Genomic DNA, 22,360 nt, shown 5'->3' with positions numbered 1-22,360 from the left:
GGTACCATTCGGCTTCTTTACAAGCACAACATTAGCCACCTAGTCGGGGAAATTACATGGCCGAATGAGCCCAGCATCCAACAACTTTTTAACTTCGGCAGCTGCCGCCTGACTTCTTTCCTCGCCGTGATTTCTTTTCTTTTGCCGGATTGTGAGATCCGGGCTGACGAGGCATCTCTTCCACTTCAAAGACAAAAATGTCTTTGAATTCTTTCAGCAATAGGTGCAAATTTGCACCCAGCTTAGTATAAGCAGTCGTCCCTGTACGGAATTATAATTACTACGCGGCAAAAATAAACATGAATCATATTCATATAGCACCTAACCAAGGATCTCATGCATAACACATAAATAGTAAGAATTATACCTTTGAAGCGTGATTCCACTAGTAATCGAGCAAGAACAAGGGAGACAAAGAACCTCAAACGTGATTCCTCTACTTGGTCCACAGGCACGGATTAAGACCTCCACTAATGCTAGTTAGTCGCGATCGAACTCTTCAATCGACTTTCTACGGAGAATTATGAACAACGAACTAGTCACGAACCACTGCGAGCACCACCAGGGGTAGCCGGCCGCAAGTCCAAGGGGGGGGGAGAGGGGTGCCATGAGAGGGAGGGAGAAAGGGAGATGAGGGTTTTGGGATTTGGTTGCCTTGATTCACAATTCACTGTAAGTTAATTGTGACTCCTGTTTTCAACCCTAGGCATGGATCTTATTTATAGATCACATCTCTAAATAAAAGTCCATGACTGTAGACACCTAAAAATGTCTCCCCGAAACCAAACCCGATGATGAACAACCTTTCACCGCCATTATTGGTCGGGTTGAGTATTTAATCTTTGGAGTGCTTAAATCCATATTCAAATCCATATTTTCATTTCATAAACCAACCCAATTCCTATCCCATTTCCCAAAACCATAACTTGTTTTCCTCTTTTCATGCCTTTAAACCCAAAATAATTCATTTCGTGTCCTTTAAAATCATTCATTTCGTGTCCTTTTTATAAAACGTTTAATCAATTTTAATTTGGTCCATAATCTGGGTCCAATGATTGAATATTTGGATGGGTCTTGAAAAGAGCTTTCCAACGATATATTATAAGCCCAAATCTGAGTTATATCGAATACGTTATGGCCAAAATATTAAACTGAGCCCAAACCGAACCTAAGCCCACCTTACCTACGACCCAATGATCATGTGGAGGGTCCAAATGATTTAATCCAATTCCTAAACCAATTAGGATTAATTAGAAGCTTCTATAAGTTTCTAAAATATCTTAATTATCCTTTTTGAAAGATAAGATTAAAGAGTTTAAAATTGAATAAAACTCCTTTCTTTGAAAATCCTAATTTTATTCGAATTGAAAGACGTTCAAAGATAGACAGATATTATTTTAGTTCTTCATAGTTTTATTATAATTTTATATGGTTGGATAGCCCTTGAAATTATCTTTCCAATAATATATTATAATATCAATTCCGAGCTATAACGGAAAAGATATGAATAAAATGTCAAACTCTATCCAAAACTGACACCGTCTCACTATTTCGGCCATATCTTTTATTGTACAAAATATTTTAATCTGATTCTAATTGGGTTAAATTTATACTTCAAGATATTTCCAACGATATCTTATTCATCTTTTTCCGACTTTTGGATCAAAAGATATGATAAAAACAAAAACCGCAAAAACTGCCGTCTATTGAGTTTTATTCCGATTTAATTCGGATCTTATCTTTATTCTTCGACCCTTCTTTTTTTTCTCTATAAATAGAGGTCATATCACCCCTTTTCCAATGAACAAGCTTCATGATCAAATCATTCTCTTCCTCTCTTTTACACCAAAAATTATTCTATTCTCTCTCCTATATTCTAAGTCTTAAATTTCCTAATTACATCATTCTTCCCTTAAGCACTCCAAGGAGTTCATACTTAACCCAAAGTTCTATAATTAAACCAAGGCGTGAAAGGTAGAATTAACTGAGGGTTTGGACCAAATCAACTCTACTTTTTATTTAATTTAATTGTTTCCATTTACTTTATATTTTTATTGAAGTTACTAACGGTTTATTCATGATGTAGCAATTTAAAGGAACGAGCGGAATGTGAGTAATTATTAATTAATTTAATTACTCTTATTTTATTTTCTTATTGCTAGTATCATGATTAGGTTATTTTATATTTGATTTGACTAACGCTATTATGGTTAAATTGCTTCCAATGTTAATATTTATTTTATTATATTTATTGATCACCATATTGCATGTTTAAAGGGAATATGTAATTGAAAATCACGCCTAATAAGATAATTTGGACGATCGGTTTAGGATCCTTTTTAATCTTGTTATTAAATCAAGTGATCACAAATATTTTAGAATTATGTGTTGCATTAATATTCAACCAATTTAGCATAATAATAGTTTGGAGCGAATTGAATCTTTGTTTGTATGCCTTTGAGATCGCAGGAATCACTTTTCACTATAAGAATCGAGTAGAGGCCAATACGGGCGAATGTGACTTCATAACTCACTTCGTACCATCATCCCCGATCCTCCTTTCGTGGTTCCGAACCATATGGAGTTAGTAATCTCATAGATTATGAATGGGGCGTAACCTTCACGGGTCAATCGTTGTTACCTATCGTTGTCCCTTTATCGTAGTTGCCTTTTATGATCCGTGAACGGTTTACAAGTTCCTTAAAACTTGTTGGCGGCTCCCTACTTTGCTTTGTCCCTAATCGTATTATGTCAATTCCCACTTCCTATGAGTGCCAAGCATATTCACAACATGCTTTTAACGTAGGCGCACTTCGAGCGACACCTACAATGACCAAGCCCAATTCCTAATCCCAATCAAACTACACTAGCCCAATCCTATTCATGATTAGTTAAATGCTCATAAGGCCCATTAATGGGCCTCTTACTTGCTTAACCCAATACCTTTGTGTGTGACCTCATAGGATCCATTCTAGCGGGCTTTGGACTATTTTACTAGCCCAAAGATCATCTCTCATAGTCTAGCAACAGATGATGACGCCCCAATAGAATGAACTTATTATCTCCATAATAGTGATCCTTGATATATCTAGTAATTACACTTATCAAAGATACAACTCCTTCAATCTCCCACTTGTCTGAGACAAGTGCGCAATATTCAAATTCCTTAAGTCAATGTGTGTCGATTTGATAATATGATTGCATCTCATGTCGTGATCATATTAGTCTACAAATCTTTTCTTAAAAAACTGAGTGAGATTCAAAGAACAAATGATTACTATGTAATGCATTTGAGCACGGCCATGCATTTTTCTGAATTCTCCCTCTTCAAGGGGCCAAGGCACATTCCTATTTAATAGGTAGACTCAATCCAATCTTGTGGCAACCAAAGCTCCCACTCAACTTCTGAAATGACTGGGAAACACCCTTTATAATCTCCAGTTACGGGCAGACGTTTGAGTGTACCACAGCCATAACATCCATTAAATGAAATCAATGTTCCACTCATGTCAGAGGAATCCACTAATATATCCGGAAGCTCTATACTTGAACTTCAAAGTAGGTCTATAGTTCGATCATGCATCATTCATGCATATCCATGTGATTGACCGAGCCTCACTATGCTCCTATAGCCCATGAAACTGCGATATCCAATCAATCTTACAGGCTAGTCCATTATTAGAAATCATTTATGTCCAGTTTAATGATTCCGAACTAGGCACTTAAATAATATATGAATTTAGTTCACCTGTGGGGTTTCATTCATCAGGTCATCAACCCGATGAGCCCATCAATTCATAATTATTTTGGACATTTTATTTAATATTGAAACCACGATTAAATAAGAGAAATGATAAAATTTCTGATTAAACATAATTCTGCAAATGAGTGTATTACATATGTAACTTATTTTTCTCCAAAAATAAATACAACTTCTAATTACATCATTTGCTTCAATCTAGCTTAACTAGCATGTTTCTCATGATTAGGTAGTGGAAGGGGTTTAGTAAGTGGATCAGCGATATTCTCATCCGTATGAACTTTGCACATCTTCACATCTCCTCTGTTAACGATCTCTCAAATGAGGTGATACTTCCTCTCAACATGTTTGGATTTGAAGTGTGACCTAGGCTCCTTTGATTGAGCAATGGTGCCATTGTTGTCACAATACAATTCGATTCCCTTTTGAGCACTTGGCACGATATCCAGCTTAGTTAGGAACTTCTTTATCCAAACTGCTTCTTTGGCTGCTTCAACTGCAACCAAATATTCTGATTCTGTTGTAGAGTCTGCAACAGTGTTATGCTTCGAACTCTTCCAGCTCACTGCTCCTCCATTCAGACAGAAAATGTACCCAGACTGTGATCTAAAGTCATCTCTGTCTGTTTGGAAACTCGCATCCGTATAACCTTTGACAACTAACTTATCTTCGCCACCATAAACTAGAAACATTCCTTTCGTTCTTCTCAAGTACTTAAGGATGTTCTTGGCAGCTGTTCAGTGTGCATCACCTGGATTTGCCTGAAACTTGCTACACATTCTTAGAGCAAATGCAACATCCGGCCTCGTACAAATTATGGCATACGTTATCGATCCTATTGCAGAAGCATAAGGAGTGATAGCCATACATCTCATCTCATCCAGCATAACCGGACATTGAGATTTACTAAGCGTAATGCCATGAGACATGGGGAGAAATCCTCTCTTGGAGTTCGCCATCTCAAACCTGTCAAGAACCTTATCAATATAAGTCTCTTGACTTAGTCCAATCATCCTTTGTGACCTGTCTCAATGGATCTTGATTCCCAAAATGTACTCAGTGTTACCCAAGTCCTTCATGGAAATACAACTCTTCAACCATTCCTTGACTGACTCGAGCATTGGTATGTCATTTCCCATGAGCAGTATGTCATCCACATACAGGATTAGGAAAACTATGCTGCTCCCACTAGACTTCTTGTATACACAAGGTTCCTCTTCACTTTTGAGAAAACCAAATTGTTTGATTGCTTCATCAAAACGAAGATTCCAACTCCTGGATGCTTGCTTCAATCCAAAAATATATTTCTGAAGTTTGCTTACCTTTCTAGGATTTTTCGTATCTTCAAAACCCTCAGGTTGTGTCATGTACACTTCCTCCGTCAAGAACCCATTCAAGAAGGCGGTTTTGACATCCATCTGCCAAATTTCATAATCGAAAAATGCAGCAATCGCTAGAAGAATCCGAATGGACTTAAGCATGTCTACTGATGAAAAGGTTTCATCATAGTCAATACCATGAATCTGTCTGTATCCTTTCGCAACCAGTCTTGCTTTATGGATGTAGGCATTTCCATCCTTGTCTATTTTAATCTTGTAAACCCATTTGCAACCAATAGGTTTTACCCCATCAGGCAAGTCAACTAGGGTCCACACTTCATTTTCAGACATTGATTCCATTTCGGACTTCATGGCATCAAGCCATTTATCTGAGTTGGGGCTCGCCAAAGCTTGCTTGTAGGTTGTAGGTTCTTCGTTCTCCAATAAGAAGATTTCAAAATCCCCGGTTATTAGAACCTCAAAAAACTATTTGTTTCTGATTCTGGCAGACCTACGTGGGGTAGGAGCAACAATAGAAATGTTCTCTCCAACTCTTTCAAGATTTTCGCATGAACTAGGTTCAAGTGGGACGATAGGAGTTTCACTAGTCGAATTAGCTTGCTCTGACGCATGATTAATCGATTCATGCGCTCTTGCCTCTGATGTGGTGTTATCCACATCCATTTGTTGCTCGTCTCGAATTTCTTCGAGAACCACTTTACTCCCACTTGGCTTTCTAGACAGGAATTCCTTTTCTAGAAAGACACCATCGCGAGCAATAAACACTTTGTTATCTTCGCGATTGTAGAAGTAATACCCTCTTGTTTCTTTTGGATAGCCCACAAAGAAACACTTGTCTGATTTAGGGTGTAGTTTATCACCTTGTAAACATTTTACATAGGCTTCACATCCCCAAATCTTGAGAAAAGACAACCTTGGAGCTCTTCCATTCCACATCTCATATAGAGTCTTTTCAACTGATTTGGACGGGCTTCTGTTTAGTATTCTCGCAACTGCTTCTAATGCATATCCCCAAAATGATATGTGAAAATCAGTAAAGCTCATCATGGACCTCACCATATCTAGTAAAGTCCTGTTCCTCCTTTCCGACACACCATTCAATTGTGGCGTTCCTGGAGGAGTTAACTGTGAAAGTATTCCACAATTAATCAGATGTTCATCAAATTCTTGGGTCAAATATTCACCACCACGATCAGATCGTAATGCTTTAATCGTTTTCCCAAGTTGGTTTTGTACCTCATTTTGGAAATCTTTGAACTTTGTAAAGGATTCCGATTTGTTCTTCATTAAGTAAACATAGCCATATCTACTTAAATCATCAGTAAAAGTAATGAAGTAATTAAACCCACCCTTGCTTTTGAACTCATTGGTCCACACACATCTATATGTATGAGTCCCAAAAGGTCACTAGCTCTTTCACCTATACCCGTGAAGGGTGACTTAGTCATTTTCCCAAGCAAGCATGACTCACAATTTTCAAATGATTCATAATCAAAAGAAGAAAGGAGTCCATCCTTATGTAATTTATGGATGCGCTTTTGGTTGATGTGACCAAGCTTATAATGCCATAGATAAGTTGGGTTTGAACCATCTGTTTTCTGCCTTTTATGATCAAGGTTGTAGACATGAGTTGTATATTCTAAGACATACAAACCATTAATTAATTTTGCGTTAGCATATAACATATTTTCTTTCGAAATAAAACAACATTTGTCTCTTATTTCAAATGAAAATCCTTCAGAATCTAAAACAGGAACTGAAATAATGTTTTTAGTAATTGTAGGTACATAATAACAGTTATTAAGCACCAAAATAATTCCAGAGGGAAGTCTTAAGTGGTAACTTCCAATAGCAAGTGCAGCAACTTTTGCTCCATTTCCTACTCGAAGCGTTACTTCCCCTTTCGCTAACTTCTTACTTTCTTTCAAGCCATGCACGTTATTAACGATATGAGCACCACAGCCGGTATCAAATACCCAAATGGAAGATGAAGTAAGATTAATTTCTACAACAAAAACATCAAGTAACTCTTTACCTTTTATTTTCACTGGTGTATAGTGGGGACACCCTGGTGTATGGCATAGCCAACTACCACAAAAGAAGCATTCGCTTCCTCTCCTTTTCAGGAACTCCTCAGCATGGTTAAGCAAAATATTTATCAATGTCACCGACGATCCCTCATCATTATGAGTGACCTTGACAATTTCAAAACCATCATGGAGTGAGAACAAGATAATATCATGTGCAAATCATCATCGATCGGTTTCCCAAGGACATCCATCTGATTGAACCTTTCAATCAGTTCCCTGACATGGGCCCTAACTGACTGACCAGGCATGAGTCTTTTAGCCATTATCTTACAATGAACATAGTAAGCCTCATACCTGATGCTGTCAGTCCAAGAATAGTAAATCTGAGGGATCGAGTTAACGACCTCTCTTACATTATGATCTTTGAAGCCTCCACTTCTTAATGCCCCAATTCCACCTCGACAGATAGCACGATGACATTTTTAAAAGTTGGTTAGCTCATAGTGCCTGAATCTCCTTTTCCAACAAATTGGAATAGATTCTAAAATGAGCCCTCTGATTTTCTCTGCATCTAAAACAATTTCAGCATGCCTTTCAGCTTCATATTTTTCTGTATACTTGCTCTCAACAGGAATATATAAACGAGATTCAAGCCCATGGCTTGTGAGAACCTTTCTCAACTCATTTTCCCATTCCCTGAAGTTTCTGAGATTCAGCCTTAAGTCAAGTTTCATTGGTAAAATAGTGTTGTCGTATAAGTTATTCATCTACAAACAAAACAAATGAGGCAAAGTTCAATAATTATGTTTAATAAATTTTTAAAGTACCATAAGCGATTATAAAACAGGTAACTTTAAAACATTCATTCAATTTAATTGATTCCTATTGAATAGAATGATTCCAAGATCCTTTATTTGTGCAATAATTGACCAGACTGAGGCCCTACCATCAAGTATTGCATTTTCAAGGTGAGTAAACTCTTTACTGATTACAACTCTTTGTAATTCTTGGTTGAATAATTACCCATCACATGTTTAATTATTACCCTTAGCTTCAAGGTTCTAAACGCTTTAGGTAACCTTGTTGAGTATAACCAATTAAAAGTGTAAAACGTGATTTACCCCCACTCTCCTGAGATATAATATGACACCCTGCTGAGGCATGACCTGTCACAAATATCAAAGGTTTCATCGGGTTTTTAATTGGAAAAGCAACCTCAATATTACTGGGACCTAGATTTATTATGTTGTGATTATTTAGTGAACTCTAGCGCATCATCAAACAACATAAATAAAATCTAACATGCATAATCTACTAATGCATAAATAAAACATGACATAGTATGGCCCCTTAATCCTAAGAAAACTAATAAAGCAAAACCTCCCACTTAAACCTTCATAGATCTCATCCATCTTGCTCCTTTGGGCCTCCACTCCATGGATTCTTGGATTAACTGCAACCTGTAATACTATTCTATTCTATCTACTACTTAAATAAAATAAAAAAAATTACAAAAATACTTAACGGTACGCAGACCGTATTTAGATTACAAAAATACGAAACGATGCGCAGATCGTATTTAGAATCTATGAGCCATACTAGTCTATATAGCAATAAATAACATCATATATTATAAAATGCCATATAATAAATCACTCATCATGCTTTCCTAAATTACAACATCGAATGTTCACAGTAAAGGAAACATGGCTCCTAAATATCTCATATTTTAATTAATTATTGTAATTAGATAATATCATATATTATTCATAACCAATTATAAAATATCATATATTTTAGTTTAGGTATGAGATAGAATCAAATCTTATTTTAATTATGGAAGATAAATCATATTTATTTTCCATGATCATCCTAACTTTTAGGAAATTATATCCTAATTACTGGCCAATCACATATTTCAAAACAATTAATATCCTACAATAATTATGGGATAATCACATTATTTAATCAATTATTAGCCAAATAGAATCTTTTGCTCCATATTTATCCTATCTTGACAAAATTAACAACTTTAACTTTGTTAATTATCTTTTTCAAAATCAAAACTAATCTTTTAATTTTTAATTTAGAAAAACTGATTTTTATCCAAAATAAAATAAATTTTTTTTTTTTTTTGGAAAATAGCGTCAGCCACCGTGGTGTGACCAGCCGAAGCCAGCCAAGGTGGCCGTACACCTTGCGGTGTACGCTGCCCTATAGCGACGCAAGGACAGAAGCAGCAGCACACGCAACAGGGTGGTGAACTACTGCATGCGCTGCCCCTGTCCGACCCGTGCCCAGCCCACCCTCCCTCCAGGACCACCGCCGGTGCGGCAGTCGTCGTGGCTGCGCCACCCAGCCGCGGTTGCCACACCTCAATCCCCTTTTTTTTATGTTTAATTTAAAACAAAACATTTTTATTAAAATTAAATTAAAATGTGGTCCAACTAATTTTAAAATTAAATCATATTCAATTTCAAAATTAGGGTTCTTCATGAATTTAATCCCAATTCAATTTAACTTTTAAATTAAATAATTTGATCATGAAAAATTCACAATTTAACATGAAATCAAAAGGATTAAATTCTTTAAACACCTAATATCGAATTATATCAAAATCAAAACAAAAAATTTCATAAATTAGGGTTCTTGATTTCAAAATTTTCGAAAAATAAGGTGGGGGGGGGTTTCGAATTTTTAAAACTTTATAGGGCAATTTTCGGATCAAATTAGGGCTAATATGGAGCAAATTAACAACTTTTAATGATTCTATATTGTTAAATCACATTTAATATAATAATTGACCCATAATTAAATTATTCTCCCTCCTAATTGAATTAAAATTGTGGATTATCAAAGAATTGATACTCAATATATGTAATTGCAAGAGGCTAACTGATACCACTGTAGGGAATTATAGGTACTACGCAGCGGAAATAAACATCAATCATATTCATATAGCACCTAACCAAGGATCTCATGCATAACACATAAAGAGTAAGAATTATACCTTTGAAGCGTGATTCCACTAGTAATCGAGCAAGAACAAGGGAGACAAAGAACCTCAAACGTGATTCCTCTACTTGGTCCACAGGCACGGATTAAGACCTCCACTAATGCTAGTTAGTCGCGATCGAACTCTTCAATCGACTTTCTACGGAGAAGTATGAACAACGAACTTGTCACGAACCACCACGAACCACCGCGAGCACCACCAAGGGTAGCCGGCCGTAAGTCCAAGGGGGAAGGAGAGGGGTTCCGTGAGAGAGAGAGTGTGAGATGAGGGTTTTGGGATTTGGTTGCCTTGATTCACAATTCACTGTTAGTTAATTGTGACTCATATTTTCAACCCTAGGCATTGATCTTATTTATAGAACACATCTCTAAATAAGAGTCCATGACCAAGCCTAATTCCTAATCCCAATCAAACTACACTAGCCCAATCCTATTCATAATTAGTTAAATGCTCATAAGGCCCATTAATGGGCCTCTTACTTGCTTAACCCAATACCTTTGTGTGTGACCTCAGGATCCATTCTAGCGGGCTTTGGACTATTTTACTAGCCCAAAGATCATCTCTCATAGTCTAGCAACAGATGATGACGCCCCAAGAGAATGAACTTATTATCTCCATAATAGTGATCCTTGATATATCTAGTAATTGCATTTATCGAAGACACAACTCCTTCAGTCCCAACCTTAACAGTACGCTCTAGAAGGCTGTCATCCAAAGGGTATATCAATATGTTCACCATCCGGCTAGGGACGGAGCTCATCTGACTTTTCTCCGGCCAATGATTGCTATTTTTTCTCTTTCTTCACCTTCACCAGCTGAGGAGCCTTTCTTTTCTTTTCGACTGCTGGTGGGGGTGGGCTGACGTCCTTGACATTGTCAAGGTCTATTGGTTCCCGTCCTTGACCGTCTGAGGCCACTGTAGACTTGACGGCTGTGAGATAACACTATCGGGCCGTCTTCTGATCCCCATTCAAGGAACCAACAAAGTCGTCATCCTTCTCATAGTTGATCATCATGAGGAAAGAAATGATTACCGCCTTGGCCTTGTTGAGAGTTGGCCGGCCTAAAATAATGTTATAGCCGGTCAGCTCCTCAACTACCAAGAATTAAACGACCAGGTGTCGTCCTTCTCCTTTCTCTCCCAGCTGGATGGGTAGATCAATCCTACCGATTGGGTACACCATCCCCCCTCCAAAACCAACCAAGGGGTGGTTTGCCGTGTGCATGCTATTGGGCTTGTACTTCAGCTTCTGCAAGCACCTCTGGCTGATGATGTCCGATGAGTTACCGGTGTCAATAAGGATTCGCCCAACCAGTTTATTGGCGACCTTACATTCAATGACAACCGGGTCATCATGCGGACGGCGGACGCTGCCCCTGTCCTTCTCAGTGATCAGAACGTCTGGGAAGGTGGAGCTAGCTGACGCCTGCTCATCATCATCATTATCCATCTTTCAAAGATGGCTCTTGGTGCCCCGGATGGTAGGGCCACCACATGAGAACCCGCCTGAAATAGTATAGACCGACTCTTTGTCAGTTGCTAAGCTACTAGCAGGCTAGGGTGTCTTAGATGACTGCTCTGGGTTCTTCTTATAAGTCCCCTTGGACTTAGAAATGTAGGACTTTAACATCCCTTTGTCAGCCAGACTGTCCAACGCCCGCTGAAGGCTGAAGAAGTCATTGGTATCATGGCCAACTTCCTCATGGTATTGGCAGAATTTAATTTTGTTCCTTGATTGAATAGAACTTTTCATTGGATTCGACTTCTCTAAAGACAGTCGGTCCTTGATCTCCATGAGGATTGAGTTGGAGTCCTTGTTAAACTCGTACTTGGGGACGTACGGTTTAAATTCTTCCTTTTCCTTCTAGGACGGCTGGTCAGAATCACTCTCCGCCCAGACTTCTTTTCTCTTCTTGCTCTCATCTTTTTTCTTTGCCGGCTGAGCAGGCCGACTGTCTTTTTGTTTGTCGGACTTCTTAGAGTCCGACTGACTAACAGGCGAGCAGAGGTCGGTTTCTTGAATATAGCTTTCCGCCTCCCTCAGGGACGCCTGTAGGGTAAATACCCCTTTTGTGACAAGGTCGAACTTAAAGGTCGACCCGTCTCTCAAACCCTTAAAGAAGTCTGTGAAAGCTACTTTGTCAAACAGTCCCTGAATCTGAATTCTGGTCAGATTGAACCGCCTGACGTAGGAGCGTAATCCTTCTCTCTCCCCCTGCTTAATGGTGCTCAAGTCAAGACTTGTTTTCTTTGCAGGGATGTTCATTGAGAAGTTGGAAGCAAACAAGAAGCCAAGCTTCTTGAAACTATCGATGGAACCGGCTAGCAGGTTGCCAAACCATTGTTGCGCAATGCCCTTTAATGTAGCCGGGAAGCATCGACATCAAGTGGCATCATCCAACCCCTGTAAATACGTGAGGTTGGTGTAAGCCATGAGGTGATCTTCCGAATTGGAGGTACCATCATAAGTACCTACCAACACATTTTTAACCTTGACCGGCTGTGCCGCCTCGGTTATTTCCCAGGTGAACGCAGAAGGTTGTTCACCCATGCGGAGCAGTTGAAGCTGCCAGTCCAGTGGCTAGACATTTTTGTATGCCGCCTGACCTCCGAAGAGAGCCGGCTGCATGAAATAAGGAGAATACAGGCCGTAGACCATAGGCGGTACGTACGGTGCATTCCCAATCATCTGAGGGCTAGAATGGATGGTATTATTAAAGTTGTCTGGAAAGCTTGAAGTGGAAGCTGACTCGGTCAACTGTTGATTCCTCTTGCGGGTGATGATCTCCCGAGCAACAAGAGTTGATTTTTTTGTTTCCCACCACTCCGGCGGGCATTTTTGGTATTCCTCTGTGGCAGAAAAATCCTGGACCAGTCAAGGGTCCCGGCTGCCTTCTCCTTTAAATGCAGAGTTAGCTTCCTGTCCCTGACTGGCTTCCTCTTTTCTAGAGGTCTAGAGGTTCTTTCTTGCCGACTGACCCTTACTTGGTCCAGTCCGCCTATTGGTGATCAGATCCTTGATTTCACCTTTGAAACTAGTCATAAACTTCATGAGTTCGTCCCGGGTGACTGGGGCGGATCCACCTGCCGTATGGGTTTCCCCTTTTGACTGACCAGGGGGTCGACTTGTACCCGCCTGGCTTGCACTTGGGCCGGATGCGCTTGGTTATCAAAGAGCCATCATTGGCTATATAGGTTTCAACCTGAGGATCATTGTCCTCTTGGTCAGTAAAGACCTCCAACTGGTCTACCGGACGTTCAGGAGGTGGTACATACTCTTAAACCATCCTTGAGGTACTCTCCCAACAGACGGCGCTAAATGTTTTGGGTGTTTTTGTCCCTTGGGAGAGTTACGTCACAAAGACTGGTCCGACCCGAGCTGCACCTGCAAAAACACGGAGACTCCGGTTGTAGGAGCTCTGCCTCCAACGATCAAGTTAGTAACTTGAAAAGGAATAAAGAGTGCGGAAATTTAGGTGGGTATTTGCTTGGATTCCAAGCTCATGTGTTCTCAGATGAGAGAGAAAATGTGTGTAATAAATTATTGATTGTGTCCCCAAAATGGGGGAATATCTCCCTATTTATAGGGTCGTTGGAAGGTGTGCCCCTATCTAGGTCACTCGACCTAGATTTTACTGGGCTACGCCGTTTTACGACACTTCTGGGAAATTGGGCCCTTTTAGGCCGCAATTTCAGGAAATATCTGAAGGGGACACGTGTTGTCGGTCCACTTGGACCAACATGGGCTTGACACGTGGCCTTCTCTCATTGGTCCACATGCCTAGGGTATTTTTACCCTAAAAAAGTCCCATAACCGAGTTAACGAGACTTTAGGGGTCAAATACGAGTCAGGTTGAGGGGTAATGGGTTCTTCTGAGTTTGTCTCGACCATGGAAAACTCACCAACATCCACCTCGTCCTCGTCATCCACCGTGAGCAGGACACTCAGGCCGCGACGCTGACACCGGTGATTCATCGTCCATTTTTCATCATAACGGAAGCACAAGCCCTGCTCCCGCTTCTGTTGAAGCTCCTTCTCTGAGAGCCGCCTTATTTCGTCGATTTTTTCTAGGTAGTCAGAGTGTTTTGGTTCGTAAAAGGCTAGGTGGTGTGGTGTGGTGTGGTGGTTTGAGGTCGTGTTTAGGTTAGTTGGGTTTCTTGGTAATGTGTTTGGGTTGGTTCGTTGGTTTTGAAAGGGAATACGCCAATAGGGTAAGCCACTAACATGTTTGGGCCGTGGGATGAGCTTCAATTTCTCTTCAACCCACATAGCCAACTCCATGGCCTGATCTAGAGTAATCGGATCCAAGAGTTGGACCTCGACCCAGATATCTTCACTTAGCCCAATTATAAACTGACCCTTAGCAATTTCTTCTGGCACTCCATCAATCGAAGCTAAGAGTTCGATAAATCGACGCCTATAATCTGCCATCGAATCGATTTGCTGGTGGGCGAGCCACTGCTCGTGAATAGTGTCGATTTCGGTGGATCTGAAGCGACGATGAAACACCTGCTTCAAGGCTTCCCACGACAACAAAGGGTGGCGTCGATGCTCCCACTGGTACCATAGCAACGCGTCACCGTCGAGCCCCACTACAGCGGCCTCCAGCTGATCTTCCTCACTAAGCCGGTAAAAGGGAAGAACCTCTCAGCACGGAGGATCCACCCATCCGGATTAGTACCATCGAAAAGAGGTAAATCGAGTTTCCTAAATTTCCAATACGATTGCCCACCTTGATAGCCACCGTCATTGTAGTCAACTGCGGCTGAGAAGAGAATGGGTTGTCCCATTGATTCTGGAGCCCATGCGCTAGAGAAGCACGAAACTCATAACAGATTATCTCCTACCTAGGAACAATCTAGGAATTGATGATCGTTTTGAACGCCGCCATTACAGTGGTGATCTCCTGAGCAACGCGCGATGGCAGCCCAGAGATCTCCTGTTCCAACAAATTTGGACGCTGACCGTGATTCAGGGGGGCCATCATCCTTCCCAGCTTAGACCGTCACTGCTCTGATACCAATTTGCTAGAGATTAGTATGAGAATCAGCAAGGCAACATGCTAAGAGAAATAAAAATGGCAACCAGGGGTATGATAGTAGTATTATTGAACAGAGTATTCAACAATATATACAAGCCTTCTTTCGAGAGGAAGGAGCTCTCCCAAAACACACTTTCTTGATTAATTTCTTCATACATTCCCCTTCCACCAATCACCTATTAATACCCCAAAATTAAGCCATAAAACAAACTTAAGCACACCTTAAGCATGCTAGTCAAACAATAACAAACTCCTAACAAACTTATCTTGAGATTACCATTCTACCCTTTTCCCCAAAACAAATTTAACCACCTGACAACTCAGCAATATTCCAGTTAATTCTTGGGCCTTCTAGCATAAGTGAAGCGGATATCAGGTTTAGGCTGATTCCCTGCAGCAATCTCCTAATCTATAGTACTTTTGGTTGATAAATTTTGATTTTCCTAAAATACGCTTCTATATTTAAAAATTATATTTTTATCAAAAATAAGTGCAATCAAAGAAAATATCATAATTTATAGCTACTCCACATTTTCGTCTTAAAAAAATAAAAAAAAAAAACTACCATCTTTAAAAAAAAATTAAAATAAAAAAATCCATCTAAAAAAACAGATAATTGATCTTGATAGATTACTTATATGCATACGCACGAATTTTTGCGTCTCTTAACTTGTCTTTTATATAATCGTAGAGTTAATTAACCGTAGCCCTTCAAAAGCTCAATCATAAAATCTCACGCATTTTTTTTATTTTTTGGAAAATGTTATAAATAGCCCTAAGGGTAAGGTATAAGAAGCTAAAAAAGAAATGTATTAATAAAAGGACTATGTATAGCATTACTTATTATTATTATTATTTGCTATAACCTCCAATAAAATAACTTTCACTTTGTCAAATTTTATATAACTTCCACATCTCCTATTGTTTTTCTTCAAAATATATGTGCTATGTATATTCGTGCCAACTCGACTTACAAAATGAAAAGAAAGGTCCCGAATGATGAAAAGTTTTTTTTTTTTTAAAAAAAAAACATCCCAAAAATGCAATATACTCATATGTGATATGTATTACAAAAATCTCATATTGCATGCATTAAGGGCTAGTGATTTATTACCCTAGTTTTTTAAGTGTCTCGATTAATTTTGACTAGGAATTATGCTAATGTAAAACTTTGATCTATAATATACTTCTTATTTAATTATCACTAAGTAAAGTTATAATTTTTCAAAAAAAAAAATATAAAAAATAAAATCTTATAAAATATAAATCAAAAATCTAATAACAAGACCACATGAATATATTTTTATTTGATATAAATCATCAAAATTAATGAAGGTGGAGCATATGTAAAATGTAAAAGTCAATGGCAAAGTATAAAAAAAATTAAGGAAATATTTTATTAAATTTTGTAAAAAAAAAAAAAAAAAAAAAAAAAAAAAGCAAAAATAATGAGTTTAAAGTTTTCCAATTGCATAAATTATAGATTTTATTTCCTAAATTTAATAATTCATATACAACATAGAAGGAAACATATCTTCACCATTAATTATAATAATACAAATTAATGTCCTTCAAATATTACCTAAGGATTATACTGTCAATCAAAATAATTAAGCACTAAACATTTATTCCAATTAAATATTTACACATATATGTGTTGTTCACAATATTAATTTCTAACCAAACATTGCAAAATGACCAAATTTGTATTCTTGCAAAATAAATAATACTACCTTTAATTTTTATTAGTTATACCTTTGAAATATTTTATATCTTACAAATCATACCCAAAATTGCCACTAATAAAAACCGGAGGTATTACCATATTTGTACTAGATAGAGTCCCTTTACTTAATTTGTACGATTGGTCAGCAATGACTCCACCACTTCTTATAACCATCTTACACATGTGAACCATCATAATCCTCCCCAACACATGTTCAATTGTTCATCAAAACCATAAACAAAATCAAACAAATTCAACAATAATTTTTCTGGGGATTTAGCAAAAAACCCCAATTTAATTTTAATATGGTTGGTGCAAAAGATTTGTTATCTCATTTTGTTTCAGTAATTGCAAGCCTAGTATTTTTCTGGGCAATTTTCCAGCAATATTTCCCACATCATCTTAGAAGTCATATAGAAAAATACTCTCAAAGAATCATTTCTTTGGTATATCCTTACATTCAGATAACTTTCAATGAAACAACAGGGGAGAGATTCATGAGAAGCGAAGCATACGTTGCGATTGAAAATTATTTGAGTTCAAATTCGAGTAAGCAGGCTAAAAGACTGAAGGCTGATATGCTGAAAAACAATCAGTCTTTATCACTTAGCATGGATGAACATGAAGAAGTCGCAGATGAATATAAAAGAGTTAAAGTTTGGTGGGCTTTTGGTAAGAATGTTAGTAAACAGCCAACATTCTCATTTAATCCTGTTGCTGATGAGAAGAGGTATTACAAGTTGACTTTTCATAAGAAAAACAGGGATCTTATTATGGATGATTATCTGAGTTATGTGTTGAAAGAGGGTAATGCGATCAAGATTCGGAATCGACAAAGGAAGCTGTATACTAACAATGGAGCTCAATGGAGTCATGTTGTGTTTGAGCATCCTGCGTCGTTTGAGACTTTGGCTATGGAGCCGGCAAAAAAGAGGGAGATTATAGAGGATTTGATTACGTTTAGTAAAGGGGAAGAGTTTTATTCGAGGATTGGGAGGGCGTGGAAGCGAGGGTATCTGCTGTATGGACCTCCAGGGACTGGAAAATCGACGATGATTGCAGCAATGGCGAATCTCTTAAATTATGATATTTATGATCTTGAACTGACTGCTGTCAAGGATAACACAGAGTTAAGGAGACTGCTTATTGAGACCTCGAGCAAGTCGATTATTGTGATTGAGGATATTGACTGCTCGAGGGATCTTACAGGACAACGGAAGAAGAAGCAAGACAAAGTGGAGGACAATATTGGTGATGATGAGGATAAGAAAAAAGCTATGAGTATGCTCGCTAGAGAAGAGCAGGATGCCAGTACAAGCAAGGTTACACTGTCAGGGCTATTGAATTTCATTGATGGTCTGTGGTCAGCTTGTGGAGGCGAAAGACTGATCGTGTTCACGACTAACCATGTTGATAAACTCGATCCTGCATTGATCCGTAGAGGAAGGATGGACAAGCATGTTGAACTGTCATACTGTGCGTACGAATCGTTCAAGATTTTGGCCAAGAATTACCTGAGAATTGACTCTCATCATCTGTTCCCAACAATTCAGAAACTGTTGAATGAGATTCAGATGACTCCTGCTGATGTTGCTGAAAATCTGATGCCTAAGACAGCTTCTGCAGATGCAACTACAAGTTTACAGGACCTTATTGCAGCTTTACAGTCGGTGAAGCAGGAAGCGGAGCAGATTGAAGTGGGACATTGAAGGTTGTCACAGTATTCACAAAGTATGGGAATTAGAGGATTTTGGAGAAAGATTGATAATAAAGCTCTGAGCTTGAAGCAATTATTCAGGTTCAAATTTCACTCATTTTTATTGAGTGTTTTATCATTTTCATTAATAAGCATGTAATTCTTACTTGAGATAACAAGAACAAGCAGGAAATAGATACTATCAGATAGGAAAATCCTTATTCACATAGAAATCTGATTTCTTAATTGTGATTTAGGAAAAATTGGAATTAGAAGAACAATTAGGCAGCTGGATTGAGGCTAGACTTTTCTCTGAAAATATCAGATTACAGCAGAAATCTTAGACATTATGAAAAATTACAACTTTAATTTTAGAAGAAAAAAAAAATGAATCATTGCTTAATAAAAAACTAATTTTCTCCTATATATAATAAATAGCTTTTCAAATCAGTGAATCAGCAGATTCAAGCCTATCCATCTAATCTGTAAATGCTTTATACTTTTACAATTTAGACCAAAAAAACAGAACAAAAAAATGACTGACATTTAGGATTATACAAACTGTGGGTGTGCTCTATGTGCTTCAGCCCTGTCTCCAACAAAGGTGATTTCATACATAGCTTAGTTCTAAGTTATAACGATTTCCGTTATTGGGGGATGATAGCTACTAGCTAGCTAAGGAAGATTGGGACCGAATATATTTGATATTGGCCATTAAAAGAGAGCAAATACAGGGTTTGGAGAGGAGGCGCCGAGGCAGTATTGCTGCAGGCGGAGACAGGAAGTCACCAATGTATTATAATCCAAGTGCCTAGAATAAATCATTATTAAAACTGAAGAGAACTAAGTAAAAACTTGGTAAAGGGGCCTATCAATTGTGAGGCACTTAAATGCTGTTCAAGGATGATGTTTAGTCCTAGAAAATCAGATAATTAATCACAAAGGCACTTCATTGTCATGAGTAGGCCAGGAAGATATTGGACATGGCCACATGGGACCTAATGCGAAAATAAGGCCGTGTCAACTAGTCAAGCATTAATGAGCTTTGGGTTATGGTTCTATAGTCTTGTGACTTTGAATGAAGCTATATGGCTGACCCAGGCAACTTCCCCACAATTGTTGAAATTTTCGTCTTAAGAAAATTCATCACATTTTAGCTAGAGTCTTTGTTGTTTATCGGTCTGCTGAAAACTTTTCAAAGAAAGAGAAGAAAAGGGTGCAGCAGAAAATAGAAATGCAGAACTCCTGTTGTCCTGCACAAATCATCGTAACATTAAAAAATGTCGATACAGAAGTGTATAAACTCAAGCATAACTCACTGAGAAGAAACTGACTCATCACTTTGATTAGGAATTTAGGAGGATTTAATTTCTCAGGATTCAAAACATACAAGTTCATGGCTTGCAGATATGTCAGTTGAGTCGATAGTTCTATACAGGAACACAGCAACCCCTGCTGCACCAATGTAATCCGTTTCAATAGTTCTTTCCTTGAAAAATACCTCATCTTAGAAGATTAAGGGGAATGAACTTGATACAATACAAACAGCTTAGTTTCTGGAAAATTGTTGCAAAGTTTTGTTTATCGTCTAGTTTTTGAAGGCTTACAGCCTAAGAGTGAGCTGGTCAAGGGTAGAACAGGTTCTACAAATGACTTAAATTTTGTTTGATTTAGTGTAGTGGAGTCGGGATGAACTCCCAAGTACCTTCAGGCTATCGAAGAAGCACACATTATGTAGCTCTTGCGTTGCGAATCGTGTAATCTAATTACTGAAGTCATTACAGAAAATCAGACAAGCAGAAATCAACTTTTGCTTAAAGTAATAACATAACATTAGATTCCATTCCACAAACTTAAAAATCCCCTGCATTGAGTCTACTGGTGCTATAAACAGAATCCCATAACATTCTTCTATTATGAGATAGTTTCGGAGTAAAATCAAGTCATACACTTAATTATAAGGGGTATGGCGTTAAGACAATGTGACTGTTATTTCCAGAAGAAAGGATAGGCCTTGAATAATATGCCTATACTACTACCTTTCAAAGATTACCAAGATTATAATAAAAACAAAGAAGAAGAAGCTCGTTCTTTGCTCCTTTTACCTCGGTCCTTTTACTAATCACCCTTCTAGATTCTCATAGTCAAATGTTTTCATACAGCACGTTTCGGGGTACAGTTATTCCAAGAGAGTAAGAGGCAAATCTATGTTTGAATTGTCTAAACATAAGTCATTTTTATTATGATCAAATCAATGAAATTACATGGACCAAATTTTCCAATTGCTTCATACAATAAAATTCCAAAAAAATATTATATTTAACGAAAATTCCAATGTGAACTAGACTTGTCTTATTTCCATAAGGTTGAACAAGTGACTGACTGCCTGGTCATTTGATTGATTTATTTTAGACCACTTTTACAGTTGTTTCTGAAGACCATCATTTTCATAGAGTTTCAAAAGGTACAAAAGAATTAAATAGAATGATACAGTGTATATTAGATTTGTTCTATAAATACTGAGCTCATTATATGCAAAAACTTGGAATGCTCTAACAAATAAGAAAGAAAAAGCATACAGCACCACAAAACCTACATATATGAGTAAAGAAAGATCGGAAGCTAAGGCCTCCAATCGCAGGAGAGATGGCACTCGCTGCAGGTAGATGCATATTGCTATGCATGCCTTTCACTACCTGCAGCTGGTGCCATTCTGCTGCGAACGGAGACCTGTGTAGGCTTCTTTAAGGGTTTTCTACACATACATTAACAACTACTACCTCCGTTACATATTATTTGCAATGATTAGACATTTTTCTTCTCTATTTTATGTCAAATCGTTGCAAATAATGTGTAACGGAGGTAGTACTTTGTTTTAGTTTGTGTGTGTTCTTTGTTGACTAGCTCAAGGATCTATTTGAGGTAAAGTTGTTGGATACTTCAATTTTATTTATAATTCATGGTTAATTTATACAGTTTATTTAAACAATAAGTTAGGTTCAAATTAGATCAAGGTTGTGTGTGTTCTTTGTTGACTAGCTCAAGGTTCTATTTGAGGTAAAGTTAATAGATAATTCCACTTAATACATTTTTCATGGTTTATTTATACAATTTATTTAAATAAGTTGGGTTCAGAATTCACAGTAGGTTAAAGAATTATAATCCATATAAGCAAACAAGTTATTTTAACTATCATTACTGGCAAATCTTGATTTTGTACCAATGGTAACCTATTGATCAAGTTTTGAGCCGGTAGATCGTGAGTTCAAACTTTTATTTTTCTATTTATATTATTGTTATGGCTCAGACTAAAATAACGATGGATATACAACCCTATCCCCATGTTTTATTGTTTTTTTTTTTTTTGATGTTTAGGGAACCACAAGGGCGGGGTGAGAATCGATCCCATAATTTCCTGGAGCCGGGAGGGAAGCTCTAACCACTTGAGTCATCCCTCACTCTCCCATGTTTTATTGTTAAATGAGTAGGGAAATTGAGAAGTTAGTTTCTAAATCTTCCATTATATCCCAACGTTTTTAATGCCTTGCACCAATAATATAGCATCTAGATGTTAATTATATTCTAATGATATGACGGCCCTCAATTTGTAGTACAATAACCTCGTGATTGAAAGCCACCCTCCAACCTGTCCGTTTTGTCCCCTTTGACTTTCCTCTATGAGAAAAAAATAAATGCCTCCATCGTGGATACATGATACAAGAAAATAAATGCTACATATATCATTAGTA

General features: G+C 37.9%; 1 protein-coding gene across 1 annotated transcript; it reads left to right on the top strand.

The window, feature by feature from the left end:
- The first annotated feature begins 16,997 nt into the window (after positions 1-16,997).
- LOC110735224 (AAA-ATPase ASD, mitochondrial-like) lies at positions 16,998-18,814 on the top strand. Its single transcript, XM_021915407.1, has one exon. It carries the CDS (start codon positions 17,221-17,223, stop codon positions 18,622-18,624), a length of 1,404 nt encoding a protein of 467 aa, XP_021771099.1. The 5' UTR covers positions 16,998-17,220; the 3' UTR covers positions 18,625-18,814.
- Positions 18,815-22,360: the final 3,546 nt, after the last annotated feature.

This window comes from Chenopodium quinoa, unplaced genomic scaffold (assembly GCF_001683475.1).
Source record: "Chenopodium quinoa cultivar QQ74 unplaced genomic scaffold, ASM168347v1, whole genome shotgun sequence".
Taxonomy (NCBI): Eukaryota; Viridiplantae; Streptophyta; class Magnoliopsida; order Caryophyllales; family Amaranthaceae; genus Chenopodium; species Chenopodium quinoa.
This window is presented reverse-complemented; position numbering and strand designations above follow the sequence as displayed.

What these genes read in the sequence shown, in the direction of transcription:
- LOC110735224 (XM_021915407.1), top strand. Translation starts at nt 17,221, where the DNA reads ATGGTTGGTGCAAAAGATTTGTTATCTCATTTTGTTTCAGTAATTGCA.